Consider the following 18,369-nt stretch of genomic DNA (forward strand, 5'->3'; position numbering starts at 1 on the left):
GGTCTTTGATGCAACTGAGGATCAAGATGGATAACCTTTATACTGCGATGAAAAAGTTCGTTCCTAAAGACACAAAGTTTATGTGGTACGTATCTCTAGGGTTCCGCATCCAAAGAGTACCAACGGGACGCTATTACTAAGCCTTCGCTGTCCACTCATCTGTCTGTCAGCGACCAGTATCTCCTGAACCGTTATAGGTAGAGAGTTGAAATTTTCACAGAGTTGTACTATGTACCTATTGCCGCTTTAACAGCAAATAATAAAAAAAAAACAAAATGGCCGCTGTTAAAGATCACATTAAATACCTATTAATATGTTACCTGATTTAAAATAGAAAAAGATGAGAAATAAAAGCACCAAAATTAATTTCAAAAGTTTTATTATAAAAAAGTTAATACGCCTCGGTACAATAAAATTAAAAACAATAACAAAGGAATGCTACCTAAAATACTTTCGCATACTTAGTTCAATCAAATCTCATTAATATAATTTCTTATGGCTCCAATACACATTGGCTCAATGCGTTTGGCGAGTGCCTCGTTGCTTGCGATTTGCGCCAAGATTAGATGTATAATAAGCACTGAAATAGACTTAAATACAAGTAGGTACGTTGGAAGACGTGTGTCATACAAAATGAGAGTTATTTTTTGTGCCGATTCGAAGCACCCCACTGAGCGTACCGGGAATTAAAATTTACATTTTGAGTCGAATGGTCTTGGTGTTGACATTATGTTGTCAGATGTCTCATCAGTCATCACTAATATTTAGTTCCGAGTACGCTAACTGCTGCTATCAGCACAAAAATCAAATTGTTTCACAAAAAGGTCGGCTATCGCAAGTCCAGCGTAGAATATTATTTCGAGGTCAGTGATGAAAACCTACAAGAGTCGACAAGTTGTCAGCGCTCGCTCGTTGCTCCGTACATGTTCGCCAAGTGCATTGACCAAGCACGTTGGGCCAATGTGTACTAGGCTTTTTATCGATAAAATCATTTCTTCATTTGTAGCCTTATAGGGCAAATAAACTATTTTCAAGTACAATAGAAATCTGGGTAATGCTGACCGCATATTATAACAGATTTTTCAACTATCAAATGAGGAAAAAATTAGACGTTTTGACAGTATATTTAGTAAAAATCTGTCAAATGATGGTTATTCGCAATTCCCATACTAAAAATGCGTCGTTTGCAGCGCGTTTAGTAATATTAGTCTATAATCTGTGATCATTGTAGCTAATTCTGTTGTACATACGATCATTTAATCTAGTGCTATCCTTTACCGAATGGAGGATTATGAAAGGGGTAGCAATATAGATTTGCCATTTTAGTGTAGTTTAGAGAGTGTACCACAGAAATAGCCACAATGCCCCTATTAAATAAACTACCTACAAATAGAAATAAATACTTAAGCTAAGATTAAGTCCTTAAATACTTACTGCTAATCGATTGAGATTGTAATACAATTAATACCTCCTTTAATACCTATATTTATAACTTACACATTGTTTAAACCTCTACTGAGTATTAAGATGGAGGTAAACAACAAATACTAGTAAGCTACCCAAAAATAGGATTTTTTATTTTAGCAAAAATTTTCGAATCCTTTTTGAATCCAATATGAAAAATTCGCCACGTGCGGCTCGACTCTAATGTGCGAGCAACATAAATATGCGTACTGACTAGCAGGGTGATTCGCTAAATCAGTATTCAACACTGAATGATAGCCACCGAGCTCATTTTTAGGGTTCCGTATCCGAAGGGTGCCAACGGGACTCTATTACTAAGACTCCGCTGTCTGTCCGTCCGTCTGTGTGTCAGCGGGCTCTATAACGTAAACTGTGATAGGTAGAAAGTTGAAATATTGACAGGATGTTTATTTCTATTCCCGCTATAACAACAAATAAATGAAAAATAAAAGAATTCAAAATGGCCGCCATGAAAATTAAAAAAAAATATTTCTTGTACGATGGTACGATTGCAAGACTCCTACTCGCACTTGACTGTTTTTTTTGAGGAGGAGTTTGACGAGAAAAACGGGTTTAAACCCGTTCCAACCGGGGTCGTTGAACCACGACATAATTCTAAAAACATGAGTTGTAGCTGTAACATATCACAGCTATAGTGATTGATTAATCTAGCTATTATTTATTATCGCTAATTAATCACTTTCGCTTTAACATAACATATAACACATCAACATTTAGTGTACAGGTAAACCCACCCGTGCGAAGCCGGGCGGGTCAGCAAATAAATTAATAATTTTAAATAGCATCTTCACCGCTTACTAAACCTACGTTGTTTTTCTATAAACTAAATTTAGAGTATCTGCACCTTTACTTTTTAATATTGCAAAAATAAGGACGGACAATTAATATTAAATTAAAGGCCGATTCACACCAATTGCGTACACGTGACACGTGCGTAGTGACGCGCGTAAACCCGTAACATACCGGGTTACGCATACGTCCACGCTTTACGCAGGCGGTGTGCCATGTTTCATACAGTTCCATACATTACAGCTCAATGGCACGCGCTACGTCTACGCTTACGCAGCCTGTGTGAATGAGCTTTAAGGTTCTAAATTTTAGTGCTACAAATTTAACCCTTATAATCACGACTGGCATCTGAAGACAGAGGTTTGACAGTTTGTCCGTCCTTTTCTTATTACATTGGCAAGAAAAAGCGGATACTCTAAAATTTAGTTGCGATCCGAATCAGTACCAATATATTAAACTTATCACATTTACAGAATGGCTTTCCAAAGGTATATTTATATAAGGAAGCGCGGTGACCATTTTACTACTTACTAAATAATATAAAATTGTATTTATTAAATAATATTTACAACAATTATGTATTTTCAAGATCCAAGTGATTTGATTACTAACAGTAAATCGTATCCAGCGAATGTAAAATGCTTTCAGGTCTTCGCACATTACATAGACTCCGGCCGGCTACGTAAGGTGGATGTGACGGGTTTGCCCGCGAAATTCAAATTTTATTTGGTTTTCGCAATTTGTAAACTATTACGACAAAGTATGGCATTCTATTTACGACAATAACAGTATCATTCCCACCTATTTATATAAAAATCTTTACTTGAAAGGGTCCAGTTTAAGAAATTAGCTCTAGTATCGACTGTAACTCACAAATTAGTCGATACTAGAGCTAATTTCTTAAATTGGACCTTATCAAGTAAAGATTTTTATATAAACACGTGGAAATGATACTGCCATTGTCGTAATTAGAATGCCATAAGCCTACTTCTTCGTATTAGTTTACAAATTGCTAAAAACCAAATTAAATTTGAATTTCGCGGGCAGACCCGTCGCTTGCCCCTTAAGTTTCCGTGTGCAACAGAAGGCAGTACAGCCTTGAAACACACACGGGCTTGTGACGCTAACTTCTTTCCAAATCCGTGTTCAATGAGGAACTTTCCAGCGAACGTTCCATAAAATTATCATAGATGTCTCTGAATGCATAGCTCACCGCGGCAGAAAAATACTGTCTGTGCCCTTTAGATTTTTTTTTCTTAGGTCAATCAATGATATAATATGACGAGTAAAGGACGAGTAAATGTTTAGTTTATGGACATATTCCTACGTCAGCCATTCGCCAGTTTTTCGTTTTCGTTTTTATTTATTTCTGCTTTACTTTAGATGTGTCTATAAACTAAACAGTTACTCGTCATATTATATCATTGAATATGTTGAATGACCTAAAAAAACAATCTCAAGGGCACACACAGTATTTTTCTGCCACGGCGAGCTATGCATTCAAAGACATCTATGATAATTTTATGGAACGTTCACTGGAAAGTTCCTCATTGAAGGCACGCGTCCTTCAATTGGACACTGGTTTGGAAAGGGAGTTAGCGAAACAAACTCATTCGTGTTTCACTATGCAGACTATGTGATTTGATTTATTAAATACACTAAAACTTCTTTATACATTTTCATACACATTTAAGCACATAACAACCTCAGTATTCGAACCTGCGACTTTTAAATTACTTGTTACGTTCACTAATACAGTAATTATCATATAATTGAACTATAATCACTAAAAAACCATAATTAATAATTGCTCAGTGGTTTTCTACTCAGTATTCATGTATTCACATTCCCTATGTCTGCAGAACTACTACTAGGTATTGCAAATTAAGTAAATAATTAATTAATTATTCTACCTACATTATAACTCGTGCTAAGAAACGAATCGAAAATGATAGCGTCAATCATTCCCTCTCACTCGCACACTATGCAAAGTTAGTGTGTATGAGAGAGTGAGAGATTGATTGACACCGCTATTTTCGTTTCGTTTCTTTTTTGGCACTAATTGTATTTATACAATTATTAAACTACGTGATAGATTACGCAAATGGACGCGTTTTATGTCAAATCAACAGGCATAGTACGAGGTTGCACTTCTCGACAACGTGGGTAGATGTCGAGTATCATAATTCGATACACTATAATGTTAAAGTCATAAAGTTCTACACTATTTTATACTGAAATAATTATTAGGTTCTTAATCTCTCTCTCTCTCCCTGTGAAGGGAAAAAGTGTAGAATTATTTGATAACTGACTAAAGTTAGTATTTGTTAAGCATTGGACCATTGATTTACATATTAATTGTAAACTTCACAAAGTGTAAAAATGTACAAGTATAAATATGAGTATGTATAAGTATGTGAACTAATTCAGAAGTTATAATGCTCTGACAGACGAACGGGCAAATGCAAATTCAACCAAGTAGGCTCAGAGACCTCATTTTGCTGTATTAAAAATCGGTAATACTGAATGTACTTTAAAACATGGCACTTAAGGTTTATTTTACTCTACGTTACGTCTTACGTTATAGTATTTCGATACTGGAAATCGAAAGACACTGTCGAGATGTGCCAACTTTTACTAAGCCTACTAATTCAAGTTATTGCAAAGATCACTAGTATTTGGATTGTACTACACATAAAGTATGTCTATAGCGTGAAACAAACTATGGGAGGCGTCCGTAAGCCGCGTCCGCAACTGATAGCTCTGCTTTGAGTTGCGGCTTGCGAGATATCGCTCGGACGTCCGAGCGCTCAAGGTTACGTCCGCAAGCTTGACAGTTCAATGTCCCATCCAGATACATATATTAGTTGCGACTGATGGACGCATCTGTCGCAACTTATATGTGTATCTGGATGGGATCTGGAGTCTGGATCATTACAGTTATGTATCTGCGTTCTATAATTTGTTTCCGCCTTATAACTAACGTTAAGGTACTTGGCTGCAGACTGTCGGGATGTGAACCGGCGACCCTCACTGCACCTTCTTCTGTGGCGCCTCTATGAAGTTTAACGAGAAATCCGATTCGTTTTGGAAGAATGACATAAAGTCCTCTGAAATAAAAAAAAATGTTAGTTAATATCATATACCATTGCCAAAAAAAGGAGTTTTTAATATTCCAATTTTTTTTGTAGATCCTATTTTGTATAACAAACCACAGGATTCATCACGTAGTACACTGCAGCTAACGTTGTAGTGAACACTGTTATGAATATTGCAGTGTAGGTTGCATAGTGCGTTGTAGTGTACATTATAGTGTATGCTGTAGTAAGTTAAGCGGAATTTACATTACGAAATTACTTTCACATTAATTTCTAATGTAATTGCATTAAATTTTTAATTTAATGAAATAAATGTCGTGAAACTAATTTCGTGCCACTAATTTCATAATGTAATTTCTGTTTTAGCTACACTAATAATACATACAAGTAACGTATCACTTTCCATAGACGTCAGCTTATTGTATCATAGTGTACATCATTGTAGTGTACTTACCATAAGTAAGGTACCCCTTTTCGTCGAGGTCGGCTTGTCGAAACGTGTTCTGCGCCTCTTCGTGCGAGAGACCGAGACAGCGCGTCGCTACCTCTTCGAAGTTGTGCATCTTTAGCCGCCCCGTGCCCGTTGTGTCATATAACTAAAATATCCAAAATATACTTAAAAGCCGTGAAGCGACTTCATTGAACTTCGGAACCTCAATTCAGCTGATTAAAATTACTTTATGGGGACTGAGAATATGTATTAATACCAAAAATACTTTTTTTAAAGACCCGTAAGGAGATGAAAAAGGGGTTTGAAATTTTGTAGTCTACGCGGACGAACAAGCTAGTTTCATATAACTTTTCATTTACCTTAAAAGCATATTCTAGGAGCTGGCTCACAGTCACATGTGGTATTGACAGGAACACCGCACACAGAAGATAGTCTGGGAAACACACCATCCCGAGAGTTCTCTGAAACCAATTGTCCCAATATTAAAATTTGAATATTCAATATTTTAAACAAACTCATTGTTCAACATTCAGAAGTTAATATTCAATAAGTTTAATTTATTTTATTCAATTATTTGTTGATGAACACAGTTTGATTTTTGTTTTTTCGTGATGTAACCACGAATTTACGGATAGACACTACAGACGGACAGACAGACAGATAGACGGAGAGACGGACAGACAGACGGACAGAGAGACAGACACGCAGACGACAACAAAGTGATCTTATAAGGGTTCCTTTTGAGATTCGGAACCCTAAAAATCGTCAATAAACTCACATGCTCAAATATTTTGTAGAGTCGTAGCAAGCGCGAGTCGTGCGGCACGCCGAGCCTCTGCGCGAACTCTTGCGCAGACACCCATCGTGTCTGTTCCTGCACTCCCATGCGCGCCAGATCCAACTCTGGCTGTGTTCGCGTCAATCTGTCGACAAAGATTTATCAATTTCAATAGTCATAGTCATAGTTGTTTAATATTCATAATATATATATACATTATACGTCAATCACATTTCTTTTTTAACCCCCGACCCAAAAAGAGGGGTGTTATAAGTTTGACGTGTATCTGTCTATGGCATCGTAGCTTATAAACTAATGAACCAATTTTAATTTAGTTTTTTTGCTTGAAAGGTGGCTTGATCGAGAGTGTTCTTAGTTATAATCCAAGAAATCGCTTCAGCTGTTTGAAAGTTATCAGCTCTTTTCTAGTTACTGTAACCTTCACTTGTCGGGGGTGTTATAAATTTTTAATTTACACTTGTTTCTAAATAATATTTCACAAAAATATCTTAAAAAAATAAAATGAACATATTAATAACTAGCTGTGCCCGCGACTTCGTTCGCGTGAAATAGTGACCGCGCTTTATATAGCCACGGACGCTCAGGCGCGAGGCGTGTAGTATACGTACTCTGTACGTTAAAAATGTTCGCCGTGATTCTTTAAATTGACATAACTTTTTTATTTATGAACCGATTGACATGAAATAAACACTAAATGTTAAGTGAAGCTTACTACAATATGTTAGTAAAACCGTATCTAAATCGAATAAGCCGTTTCTGATATTAGCGTGCACAAACACACAGACAAACAGACGAAAAAAAAATTAATTACAATTTCGGGTTCGGCATCGATATAATAACAACCCCTGCTACTTTTTTTTTATATATTTCCATTGTACAGACACCACTTTTCTACAATTTTATTATATGTATAGATATAAAATTAAGGTCAATTTCTCATTGAGTCTTACCCGAGCAATGTCCGTAGCTCACTGACTTCCCTAACGAACGCTCCTCCCGGAATGCCCATCTGCTTAGCCTGCGCGATTAGACGACAATCATCGTATGTATAGTCTAGCACTGGTACTCCTAGTGCTCTGAAACAACGGAAAATTCATTATTCAAATTTTCATATTCATAATTCAGACCTGATTATTTGAAACTCATCACTCATTAAATTAATTAAGAACTATAACTCAGTAAGCCTAAATTCTAAATTCGAAGCTTAAGATTTAAGTTAACACAAACGAATATTTCGAATATTTAAGAACAGCAGTTTTGCGAGTAAAATTTTAAACTGACAGTCTGCATAATTTATGATTTAAAATAAAATACCAACTTATACTCCGATTTTTGTAACAGAGGAAATTTTAAATTTGACTGAATATTTCAGATATTTAAGTAATAAGTCCACAAATTCAATATGATTAAAATATTCACAAGTGATGAATTATTTTGTTCAAGCACTATTAATACTCAGCCATTAGTAAAGACGTTTTTACCATTCCGAATTCCGAACCAGTGGTAGATTATTTTGACGATTCGAAAGCACTTGTAAAAGTTTACTTGAATAAAAATGATTTGAATTTTGAATTTTGAATTTTGAATTTTTATACGACCAGTTTTTTTTTGTAAATCACACTAATCACACTAATATTATAAAGGCGAAAGTTTGTATGTGTGTGTGTGTGTGTGTGTGTGTGTGTGTGTGTGTGTGTGTGTGTGTGTGTGTGTGTGTGTGTGTATGTTTGTTACTCCTTCACGCAAAAACTACTGGACGGATTTGGCTGAAATTTGGAATGGAGATAGATAATATCCTGGATTAGCACATAGGCTACTTTTTATCCCGGAAAATCAAAGAGTTCCCACGGGATTTCGAAAACCTAAATCCACGCGGGCGAAGTCGCGGGCATCGGCTAGTATATTTATAAGTCCAAAGTAGTTACTTGAACAGTTTTCTTTGTAAACATTTTTTAATCTAAATTAACTTACTTGGCCATAACATCTCTGACGTTCCTCGCGTAAAGCTTAGGGTCACGTTTCTCTTCCTCGCTGGGGTAGTACACCGGCAGGAATTCGATCTCACACGAACTGTGCACTTGGGTTAACGTCAGCCATAACAGTTTTAATCTGAAAGAAATAACAACCGTTGGCTAAAGATCATCATCAATCCCTCGCCGGTTCATTACTGCACATAGGTTTCTTCTTAAAATGGGTTTTGGCCATAGTCCAACGCTGACCCAAGAGCAACCCAGAGAGACCCAACAGTCTTTACACACCTTTGAGAACATTATGAAGATCTCGCAGTCATGCAGGTTTCATCGTTACAGCATGTTTAAAACGCACAACTCCGAAAGATTAGAGGACCCAGGATCAAATAGGAGGCCGACGTGTTAATCACTAGCATATCACCACTCTACTACTACGACTAGGCAGGCACTAGGCTAAAAATACAAGCATATAATAATCACACTAATATCACACTTCACACTAATATTATAAAGGCGAAAGTTTGTATGTGTGTGTGTGTGTGTGTGTGTATGTTTGTTACCCTTTCACGTAAAAACTACTGGACGGATCGGGCTGAAATTTAGAAGGGAGGGAATTACAATTTATAAAATTGTAATTGTAAAAAAAAAATTAAAGGGGTAACGTTTGTAAGTTTGTTTGTAGGGGGTAATCTCTGGAACATTTGAACCGATTTTGAAAATTCTTTCGACAGTGGAAAGCTACATTATTCCAGAGTTACATATTTATTTTTATTTTCAAAAAAATTAGAGATCCCTAACAAAATTGTAATAAGCTGTACGAAGCCGGGGCGGGTCACTAGTTGAATATATGAAAAGAGCAACCGCCGAGTTGTCCAGCAGTGGACGTCTATCATTTGATAATGGTGATGATGATGTATATTCTACTTTTTAATATTATAAACGCGAAAGTTTGTATGTATACCTACCTTTGTTACTCTTTTACGCAAAAACTACAGGACGGATTTAGCTGAAATTGGGAATGGAGATAGATTATACTTTGGATTAGCACATAGGCTACTTTTTATCCCGGAAAATCAAAGAGTTCCCACGGGATTTTTAAAAAATTACATCCACGCGAACGATGTCGCGGGCATCAGCTAGTATTTATTATATAAACGTGTGCAAGACAATGAACTCTAACGACTTGTTTATTCATTAGCAGGCGTGATAGATAATTTTCTCAATATAAATATTTAAATATATTTTAATACTTGAAACTGGTATTGTTACAAGGTCACCTGGTGAATAAAATGACGTCATAAACTCTCACTCTCGTTGATTCATAAATAAATCAATGAAATTCAATTCGTTCATTTAGTTCAGTCAATATGCAAGGAATAATTAGATGCCCTCCGAAAAAAGACCTACCGTAATTTGACATAATGTATCGTTAGGGGGGCATGTCAAGAGGTCACAGGAAAAATAAAAAGGTCGTGCTGATTGCTGATTTTGAGAAATTCAAAAATGAATAAAAAAAATTAGAAATGCTTTTTTCTTGGAAACTATTAGTTTTAGGAAAAAGTTTTTTAAACAAAAATGTAGAGGGCATTGCGAACTACATTTTTTGTCATTGGAGTGACGTCATCCGACTTGAAATACAAAAAGTAGAGGGCGCTAATGGATCAGAAAAGTGTTTCAACGCTATTTTCGATAGGAAAAAATTATTTTTTTATAATAATGTAAATTGGAAAGTTGTTCGTCACAAAATTAGCTACAACTTTTATTTAAACAAAATTTTTATAAAACTTTCTGTTCTCGAGGTACAGTTGAAAAAGTGCAACGTTATTGCATTTAGTTAACTAAATGAAAAAACAAAATTGTCGAATAAATGTGTTTGTTTCAAAAGAAAGAAATAAACGTGATGCAAAACATAGATAAATTCACCTAAGTTCAAATTTTTGTTAAACAAAAGTTCAATTTTTTTGATAAAAAAGTAAGAAAACAATTACTGCTATTTCATTTGAATTAAAACAAGTGTAAATCAAAAATTTATAACACCCCCGACAAGTGAAGGTTACAGTAACTAGAAAAGACCGAAAAGACCTGATAACTTTGAAACGGCTGAACTGATTTTCTTGGACTATTCCGCGCCTACTATCTAAAGTATCTGAGTTTTCCAAAACATCATTTTCAAAAAGATTTTCAAATAAATAATTATGTATTTAGGCAACGTACATCTTGACAGCTTGACATTTGTCAATTGACATAATATTATGAACCTAACGGTTATCTAACCTTCTTTTCTACAAGAAAACTAGAAAAGAGCTGATAACTCTTAAACGGCTGAACGAATTTTTTTGGATTATAGCTAAGAACACTCTCGATCAAGCCACCTTTCAAACAAAAAAAAGTAAATTAAAATCGGTTCATTCGTTTAGGCGCTCCGATGCCACAGACAGATACACATATACACAGATACACAGACACACAGATACACAGACACACAGATACACAGATACACACGTGAAACTTATAACACCCCTCTTTTTGGGTCGGGGGTTAAAAAAGATAAAAACTGAATGGCATGAGAACTGTGCAACGGCACGGTACATAATGTACAATTTGTACACTTCGACAAGTTCCAGCTCGAAAACGGTAAGTTTTATAAAATTTTTGTTAAAATAAAAGTTGTAGCTAATTTTGTGATGCACAACTTTCCAATTTACATTATTATAAAAAAATCATTTTTTCCTATCGAAAATAGCGTTGAAACACTTTTTTGATCCATTAGCGCCCTCTACTTTTTGTATTTCAAGTCGGATGACGTCACTCCAATGACAAAAAATATAGTTCGTAATGCCCTCTACATTTTTATTTAAAAAACTTTTTCCTAAAACCAATAGTTTCCAAGAAAAAAGCATTTCAAATTTTTTTTATTCATTTTTTGAATTTCTCAAAATCAGCAATCAGCGCGACCTTTTTATTTTTCCTCTGACCTCTTGACATGCCCCCCTAACGATTCATTATGTCAAATTGCGGTAGGTCTTTTTTCGGAGGGCAATTTGCAAATTGACTGTACTAATTTGCCAGAAGATAAATTACAAAGGCGAGGTGGTACTACAACTACTATCGTCTTAGTTTCAACGGAAAGACGTCGACATTTAGGCACAAGTCACTTGCAAGGATTTTGGCATCTTCCAGCCCGGCTAGCATGGGCAGTAGATAAAAATTATATCCCCCGATTATATCCACTGATTTCTATGAGATAAGTGGATATAATCGGGGGATATAATTTTTATCTACTGCCCATGCTAGCCGGGCAGCAACTTGTTTAATATCTATCGTCAATCTAGTGGGGATTCCAGTCAATTATGATAAAATGACAGCTAGAGTGTGATAATCGCAATCATCTGTAATTGGCCAACACTCTTTTGATGAAATGCATTGTCGTAGCAAAAGTACTATATGAATCCAGCCAAACAAAACAATTTAGATAATGTAACAATGATTGATGCAGGCAGCTTTTCCGTAATCGACCAGCAGATGTTTTGGCTGGGTGACATGGTAAGTTGTTGCCAGAAGCTGAGCAGTAGTAAAAAACCACTTCCAAGATTGACAAAGAAGTACCCACTGTGGTACACAGGCCGCAAAATAAAATAAGGTAACTTACGCGCCAGGTCCATCCCAGGTCCAAGTGACCGTGTCTTTGGCATTGGGGTAGCGGATAGTGACGGGTTGGACGGGCACGCCGGGGTAGAATCCACCCGGCTTGAACGTGATCAAGCAGGACCGATTCGTGCACGTGCCTTCTGGGAATATTAGCACCTGGAAACATGAAAAATCATGTTCTTAGCTCCTAGCTTATTTTGTTTTACAATAAATTGTTATAAACTTAATTCAAAATTCAAAGTTTTTATTCGAAATCATAAATTTAATATTCAAAATGAAATTATTATTTATTGAATATTCAAATTTTTAAGTTCACAATTCTAATTATGATAAAATAATGAATCCTAAATTTAAATTTTGATTTTTGATGTTATAAATTACGATAGAATAAATAAAAGCTAAAAGATTTCTTCACATTACAAGAATATACGGCCATCTTTAGACATAATAGAGCTAGGCGTCGCATTTCTCTTCCTTATGGCTCATATAACTTAAAACTACAACCACTCTGGAAAGAAATTTCTACTGAGAAGAGCCGGAAAGCTCCCCAGCAGTTACCTACTTACTCATTTCAATACATCACTCGCCATGGATCATAATGGATCCCTTCATATGAATGTTCGACCTAAATAAGCATTTCTTGACAATTGTCAGCTACTCTGTAAGTTTAATGGAACCCACCTGAGGCCAGTCTTCTTTGGAGGTCGCTCGCTCTATGATCTCCTTGATAGTGTTTTGTCTCGAGTTGGGGTCATCGCGCCACACGTACACCGGCTGAGTGTAGTTTATTAGTTCTGGAATATAAGGAATATTTACCAATTAACCATTATAGTATTATAGTGATGTTTTGGTATATTTCAAACTAGCTGACCCGACAGACGTTTTCCTGTCCTCAAAACCCCCTCTGGAATTAGTTTTGCGTAATAATCTCTATTCTTTAGATTCCCTTCCTTATAACTTTTACATGACCATTGACCATAATGCAAAACAAAAAAAAATTACGCATATCCATCTTTTGAATCGTGTGTTCTTTCATGGCCTTGAGTCTTTACAAAACAGATTTAAAAAATGTGCAGTTTTGCCCGAATTCGAGAATTGTCCAGGAACCTTTGCCAATTTTTCTTTCGACAAAATCTAATTCGGACTAATTCGAACATTTTGCAGTTATGATATTGTCGTCTTTTACAACGCGGATGGGTCATTCGGACGGGTTTGATGTACTTCCCTTAGTAGACTTGCTTTAGCAAGTTAACTCAATGATAAATCTTTCATATCCATTTTGCGAAGATTTTTTTATACTCTTTCATCATCATCATCGTCATCAACAACTGCTGGACATTAGGTCTCTTGTAGGACTGAATCCAGACGTATCTTTTTGTACCTTTTTAAGTTTTCTTTTTAATCCCCGACCCAAAAAGAGGGGTTATAAGTTTGACGTGTGTATCTGTGTATCTGTCTGTGGCATCGTAGCTCCTAAACTAATTAACCTATTTTAATTTAGTTTTTTTTTTGTTTGAAAGGTGGCTTGATAGAGAGTGTTCTTAGCTATAATCCAAGAAAATCGGTTCTGCCGTTTGAAAGTTATCAGCTCTTTTCTAGTTACTGTTATTCACTTGTGGGGGGTGTTATAATTTTTTTATTTAAATACACTTATTTGTAACCTGTCATTTGTGTTTTGTGGTGCAATTAAATATAATATACATACATACACACATACCCGTGTACATTTCATAGGTAACTAAGTATTATTTATAAAGTATTATTGTGATGCTATGTAACTCGCCGTATGAGCTAATTATGTATCGAGTAGGTACAAGACAATAGCACGTGAGGTCGCCCGCGGTATTTTTATTCACACGTGTAGCGTCTTTAGACTTGGCTGACTTCACCTGACTTCGACAAAGGTTAATGTCACCATTGCTATTTCATATTGTGAACGTTGGGCTTTTACATTTTATATTCAGAAGACTACAAAATATTGACTAATTAAAAAGATGTGTAAAAAGATCCTCAGGCCTCACTCCTACAGCGCCTTCGTAGCAGTCACAACGGCATTCTCGGTGCAATAAGGGATAGGATAGGCTGCCCAATAACAAAATATTGGATAGCTGTGGCCACCGGGCGACTGGAGTTGGCACGGTAGGCTACTTTATTTATTTACTTTGTACTAACATTACTAAGGTTATTATAAGGATTTATTGTTACTAACACATTCTTTGTATGTGGTCTGAAATAAAATATTATTAACTTATTTATTTATAAAATCCTCTCGGACGATCTATTTAATTTTCCGTAAGAGACGCACTATGCGAGGCCCATACAACCTTGTACCGCTAACTGACAAATAAATTATGATACGAGGGAAAAAGCAAACTCCACAAGGTATAAAGCGCATCCAAAATTGCGTCACTTAGGTACACGTTTCTCCGAGGTTCTGTACGATATGTTTATCTTTTAAGCAAACAAAGGCCTCGATAGCTCAACGGTTATAGGAGCGGACAGTTATAGGAAGGGAAAGGGGAATATTAGTCATCATGATAAACTTGGCTAATATTCTTTATTTAAAAAAAAAAGGAATAACGGACTATACCTACTTGCGTGTACAGTGTATACACAGCGACAGACGCCAATTAATATTGCTACTGGCTGACTGACCAATATTATTAGGTATACTCTTTGTGACCGACCCACCGATTCGAGGCGGCTTTGAGCGATCACGCCGGTATATTTAAGTGTTCGGTTTATTGAAGCGCGAAATGTGAAGCGCGTATTAGCGCGTACCTATGTCAAAACAAGCGTAAAGCGGAATTTTTATTACAAAATTAGAGGCACGAAATTAGTATCAGACTTTAACGTCTAATTTCGTAACGCAATGCGATTACACATGCAATTGATAATGAAATTAATGTCGTGAAACTAATTTCGTGTCACTCGTAATGTGAATTTCGCTTATAAAACAAGCAGATAAAGAAGTCTGAAACCACCTTTACGTCTCTAAATGACAAAACTACATCAATACACATTAGCCTTAAAATGTCACGAGCCACAATAAATGTACAACTCTACAAAAGGTTGTTTACAAATAACAAGGAAAAAGGCGGCAACGAAAAAGATTCAAAAGAAGCCATGAAAAAGGTGATTTCATTATACTATTTAGGCTTGAATACGCGTACTTGAATAGTGAATACGTGACTGAGTTGTGAAGCGTGAATGTCTTTAAAATTCGTATAAGGTCCGAGCTCGAGTAGAGGCTTGAAAAGAAACTTTCGAAAATCGTATCCAACTGATATACCTACAAAGATGTGTATGTTTGTCAGTGAGCTTGTATAGTTTTGAAAATATCAGTCAAATAAACTGTGGTTTTTATGGCGCTGAACGTAACAAAAACTCTATGTATATTTTTTAAGTTAATGAATATAAATAAAACTGCGAGTTGGACTTGCACTATTTGTTTTACATTTTTATGGCGGCCATTTCGAAATTTTTATTATTCGTTGTTATAGTGGCAATAGAGATAGATATACATATTCTATGAAAATTTAAACTCTCTAGCTACATAGGTATATACGGTTCCCGAGATACAGTGGTACTTATCTAGCGACCATTGATCTACCAGAAAAACCACCAAATTCAAAATATTTTTATTCAATTAGACTTTTACAAATAATTTTTTATTGTCAAGAGCATCTACCACTGGTTCGGAATGCCCTTCGGATACCTACCGTAAAATATTAAATTTCTTTGCAATAAATAGATGAATTTATTCTTAGCATCACTTATAATACGCGTGAGCTGCACCAGCTCAGACTGCTGAACAGAAAATCAATAGTAAGAGCAGTCTCGAGTGTGCACGCCTGCTAAATGCCTTTTATAAATATAAGTTCAGCCTTACTTGAGTTGAACATGAATGGAAATGAAACTGGTTTTTACCAGCGTTATGTATTACCCCAAGGCGAATTAGTCCGCGTGGACTACATACATTTCAAACCCCTATTTTTAACCCCCGACCCAAAAAGAGGGGTGTTATAAGTTTGACGTGTGTATCTGTGTATCTGTGTATCTGTCTGTGGCATCGTAGCGCCTAAACGAATGAACCGATTTTAATTTAGTTTTTTTGTTTGAAAGGTGGCTTGATCGAGAGTGTTCTTAGCTATAATCTAAAAAAATTGGTTCAGCCGTTTAAGAGTTATAAGCTCTTTTCTAGTTTTCTTGTAGAAAAGAAGGTTAGATAACCGTTAGGTTCATAATATTATGTCAATAGACAAATGTCAAGCTGTCAAGATGGACGTTGCCTAAATACATAATTATTTATTTGAAAATGATGTTTTGGAAAACTCAGATACTTTGGATCGTCGGGGGTGTTATAAACTTTTAATTTACACTTGTTATACCCTCTTAGGTTGAATTTTCAAAAATCTATTCTTAGCGGATGTCTACGCCATAATAGCCTGCATGCCCAACCCGATCCGTAATTTGAGCTGTGCGTTGATAGACCAGTCAGTCGGTCAGTCAGCTTTTCCTTTTTAGTATATAATATGTAATTAGATATATATTTTTAGGGGATTTATAAAAAAGTAGTGCGTGCCTTTACGCAAAGGCACGTTTGAAATAAAACTAAACTCACCGTGGGTTGCTGTTTGACGGTCAACGAATAACATAGATATTGTTATCGGTAGACAAACAGAAACACAAACGTCAATTCCGTGTGAAAAAAGATCATAAAAATCTTATTGAAACACCCTCAGAGGCCTTAGAGCAAGGGTAAAAGCGGAAATACGCAAGCAATTTTCCGCTAGATTTATCCCTGGTTTCCCCAAAAAAATATCCACAAAAACAAGACTAAGAAATGCATCCACAAATATCGGAAACAGTAAAAATGTCACAGCTCGAAAACTATGATTGTGTGACGAGCAGTTATGAAACAACAGTAGAAAATCATAGCAAAATCTACTATCAAAGATGGCTTCCACCACCAAGCCGATTAATTTTGTTAAAGATCATTATCACATTCCGTTTTCGCTAACAAAATATGTCCATAATCTGGCTATGATGTAACAAATATTCATATAAGAATGGATATCTTCCAATAGTATCTGTTTTTAACTGTAGGCACTCTCATCAAAAGTTAGTTATGTTCGTCAAAACCATCACCAAGTAAAGAAATAGATAATTAGGTATAACAATTAATTCCTACACCTTAATCGCCCATGCATTCCTTCATGAAAACTATTCCCAGACATTGCACAATTCACACATTTTATGTAGCCTTCACCAAAAGTTAGTATACCAAGCATTCATTTACCAAACTTATCTAATACGCTTTCACATAAAGCTCCCAAAAAACATCAACAGGTAGCTTTAATGGGCACCTATGTTCAGTAAATAATATTGTCCATGCATTCCTTACTGAATGATAATAGTTTTTTTTATAAAATAGACTAGCTTGGCCGTAATAATCAGACCGGCTGGCAGGTGTTAATGCAGCCTAAGATGCAGCAAATGCCTAGAAGATGCTTATTCACTATTGGCTTGGAGGCCATAGCTATTAACACATTATGCAAAAGTTGATAAACCATCACCAAAAACTAATGTACCTTCACCTTTAATGCACTTTTACAAAAAGTTCCCAGAAACCCTACTTTGTAAATTGTCCACGCTTTCCTTCCTGACAATGACCGAGAACATTTTTATGCATACACGATGCACTCTTGACTAAAAGGTCATAGCTACATATTATGCAATTCAAAAGTCCATACACCTTCACCAAAAACCAATGCACTTTCACCTTTAATGCACTTTCACAAAAAGTTCCCAAAACCCGTCACCAGATGAAAAAGACACCTACTTCCAACATAATTGTCCATGCTTTCCTTCCTGACAATGACCGAAGACATTTTTGTCGCGTACACGATGCAGCTGTCCAGAAACGAGGAGTGCGGGGCCACGACAAGTATGGGGGCTTCCTTGCGACTGACTTGTCGGCCTCGCACTGTGATGGCCATACCACCGGCGAGGTACGACATCTTCCCAATGAAACATATCAGGGGTTTCAGAGACCTAGAAATTATAAGAAAGAACATACGTTAGTTCAAATTTTTTAGTAATAAAGTTAGTACCTATATAACGTAG

General features: G+C 36.0%; 1 protein-coding gene across 2 annotated transcripts in view; it reads right to left on the bottom strand.

Moving 5' to 3' along the window:
- Positions 1 to 3,311: 3,311 nt before the first annotated feature.
- LOC123868399 (lysophosphatidylcholine acyltransferase) overlaps positions 3,312 to 18,369 on the bottom strand; it is a 39,032-nt gene continuing 23,974 nt past the window's right edge. Inside the window, exons 3-11 of one of the 2 annotated variants that reach the window (XM_045910912.1) lie at positions 18,086 to 18,297; positions 12,922 to 13,034; positions 12,242 to 12,396; positions 8,594 to 8,731; positions 7,573 to 7,698; positions 6,602 to 6,746; positions 6,183 to 6,284; positions 5,827 to 5,968; positions 3,312 to 5,384 (exon numbers count right to left, since the gene is read on the bottom strand). In XM_045910912.1, the coding sequence (XP_045766868.1) occupies positions 5,305 to 5,384; positions 5,827 to 5,968; positions 6,183 to 6,284; positions 6,602 to 6,746; positions 7,573 to 7,698; positions 8,594 to 8,731; positions 12,242 to 12,396; positions 12,922 to 13,034; positions 18,086 to 18,297 (1,213 nt within the window). In that variant the 3' untranslated portion in view covers positions 3,312 to 5,304. The remainder of the gene's footprint in view (positions 5,385 to 5,826; positions 5,969 to 6,182; positions 6,285 to 6,601; positions 6,747 to 7,572; positions 7,699 to 8,593; positions 8,732 to 12,241; positions 12,397 to 12,921; positions 13,035 to 18,085; positions 18,298 to 18,369) is intronic. The other variant, XM_045910911.1, reaches the window with a different exon arrangement.

The sequence above is a fragment of the Maniola jurtina genome, chromosome 9, assembly GCF_905333055.1.
Source record: "Maniola jurtina chromosome 9, ilManJurt1.1, whole genome shotgun sequence".
Lineage (NCBI taxonomy): Eukaryota > Metazoa > Arthropoda > Insecta > Lepidoptera > Nymphalidae > Maniola > Maniola jurtina.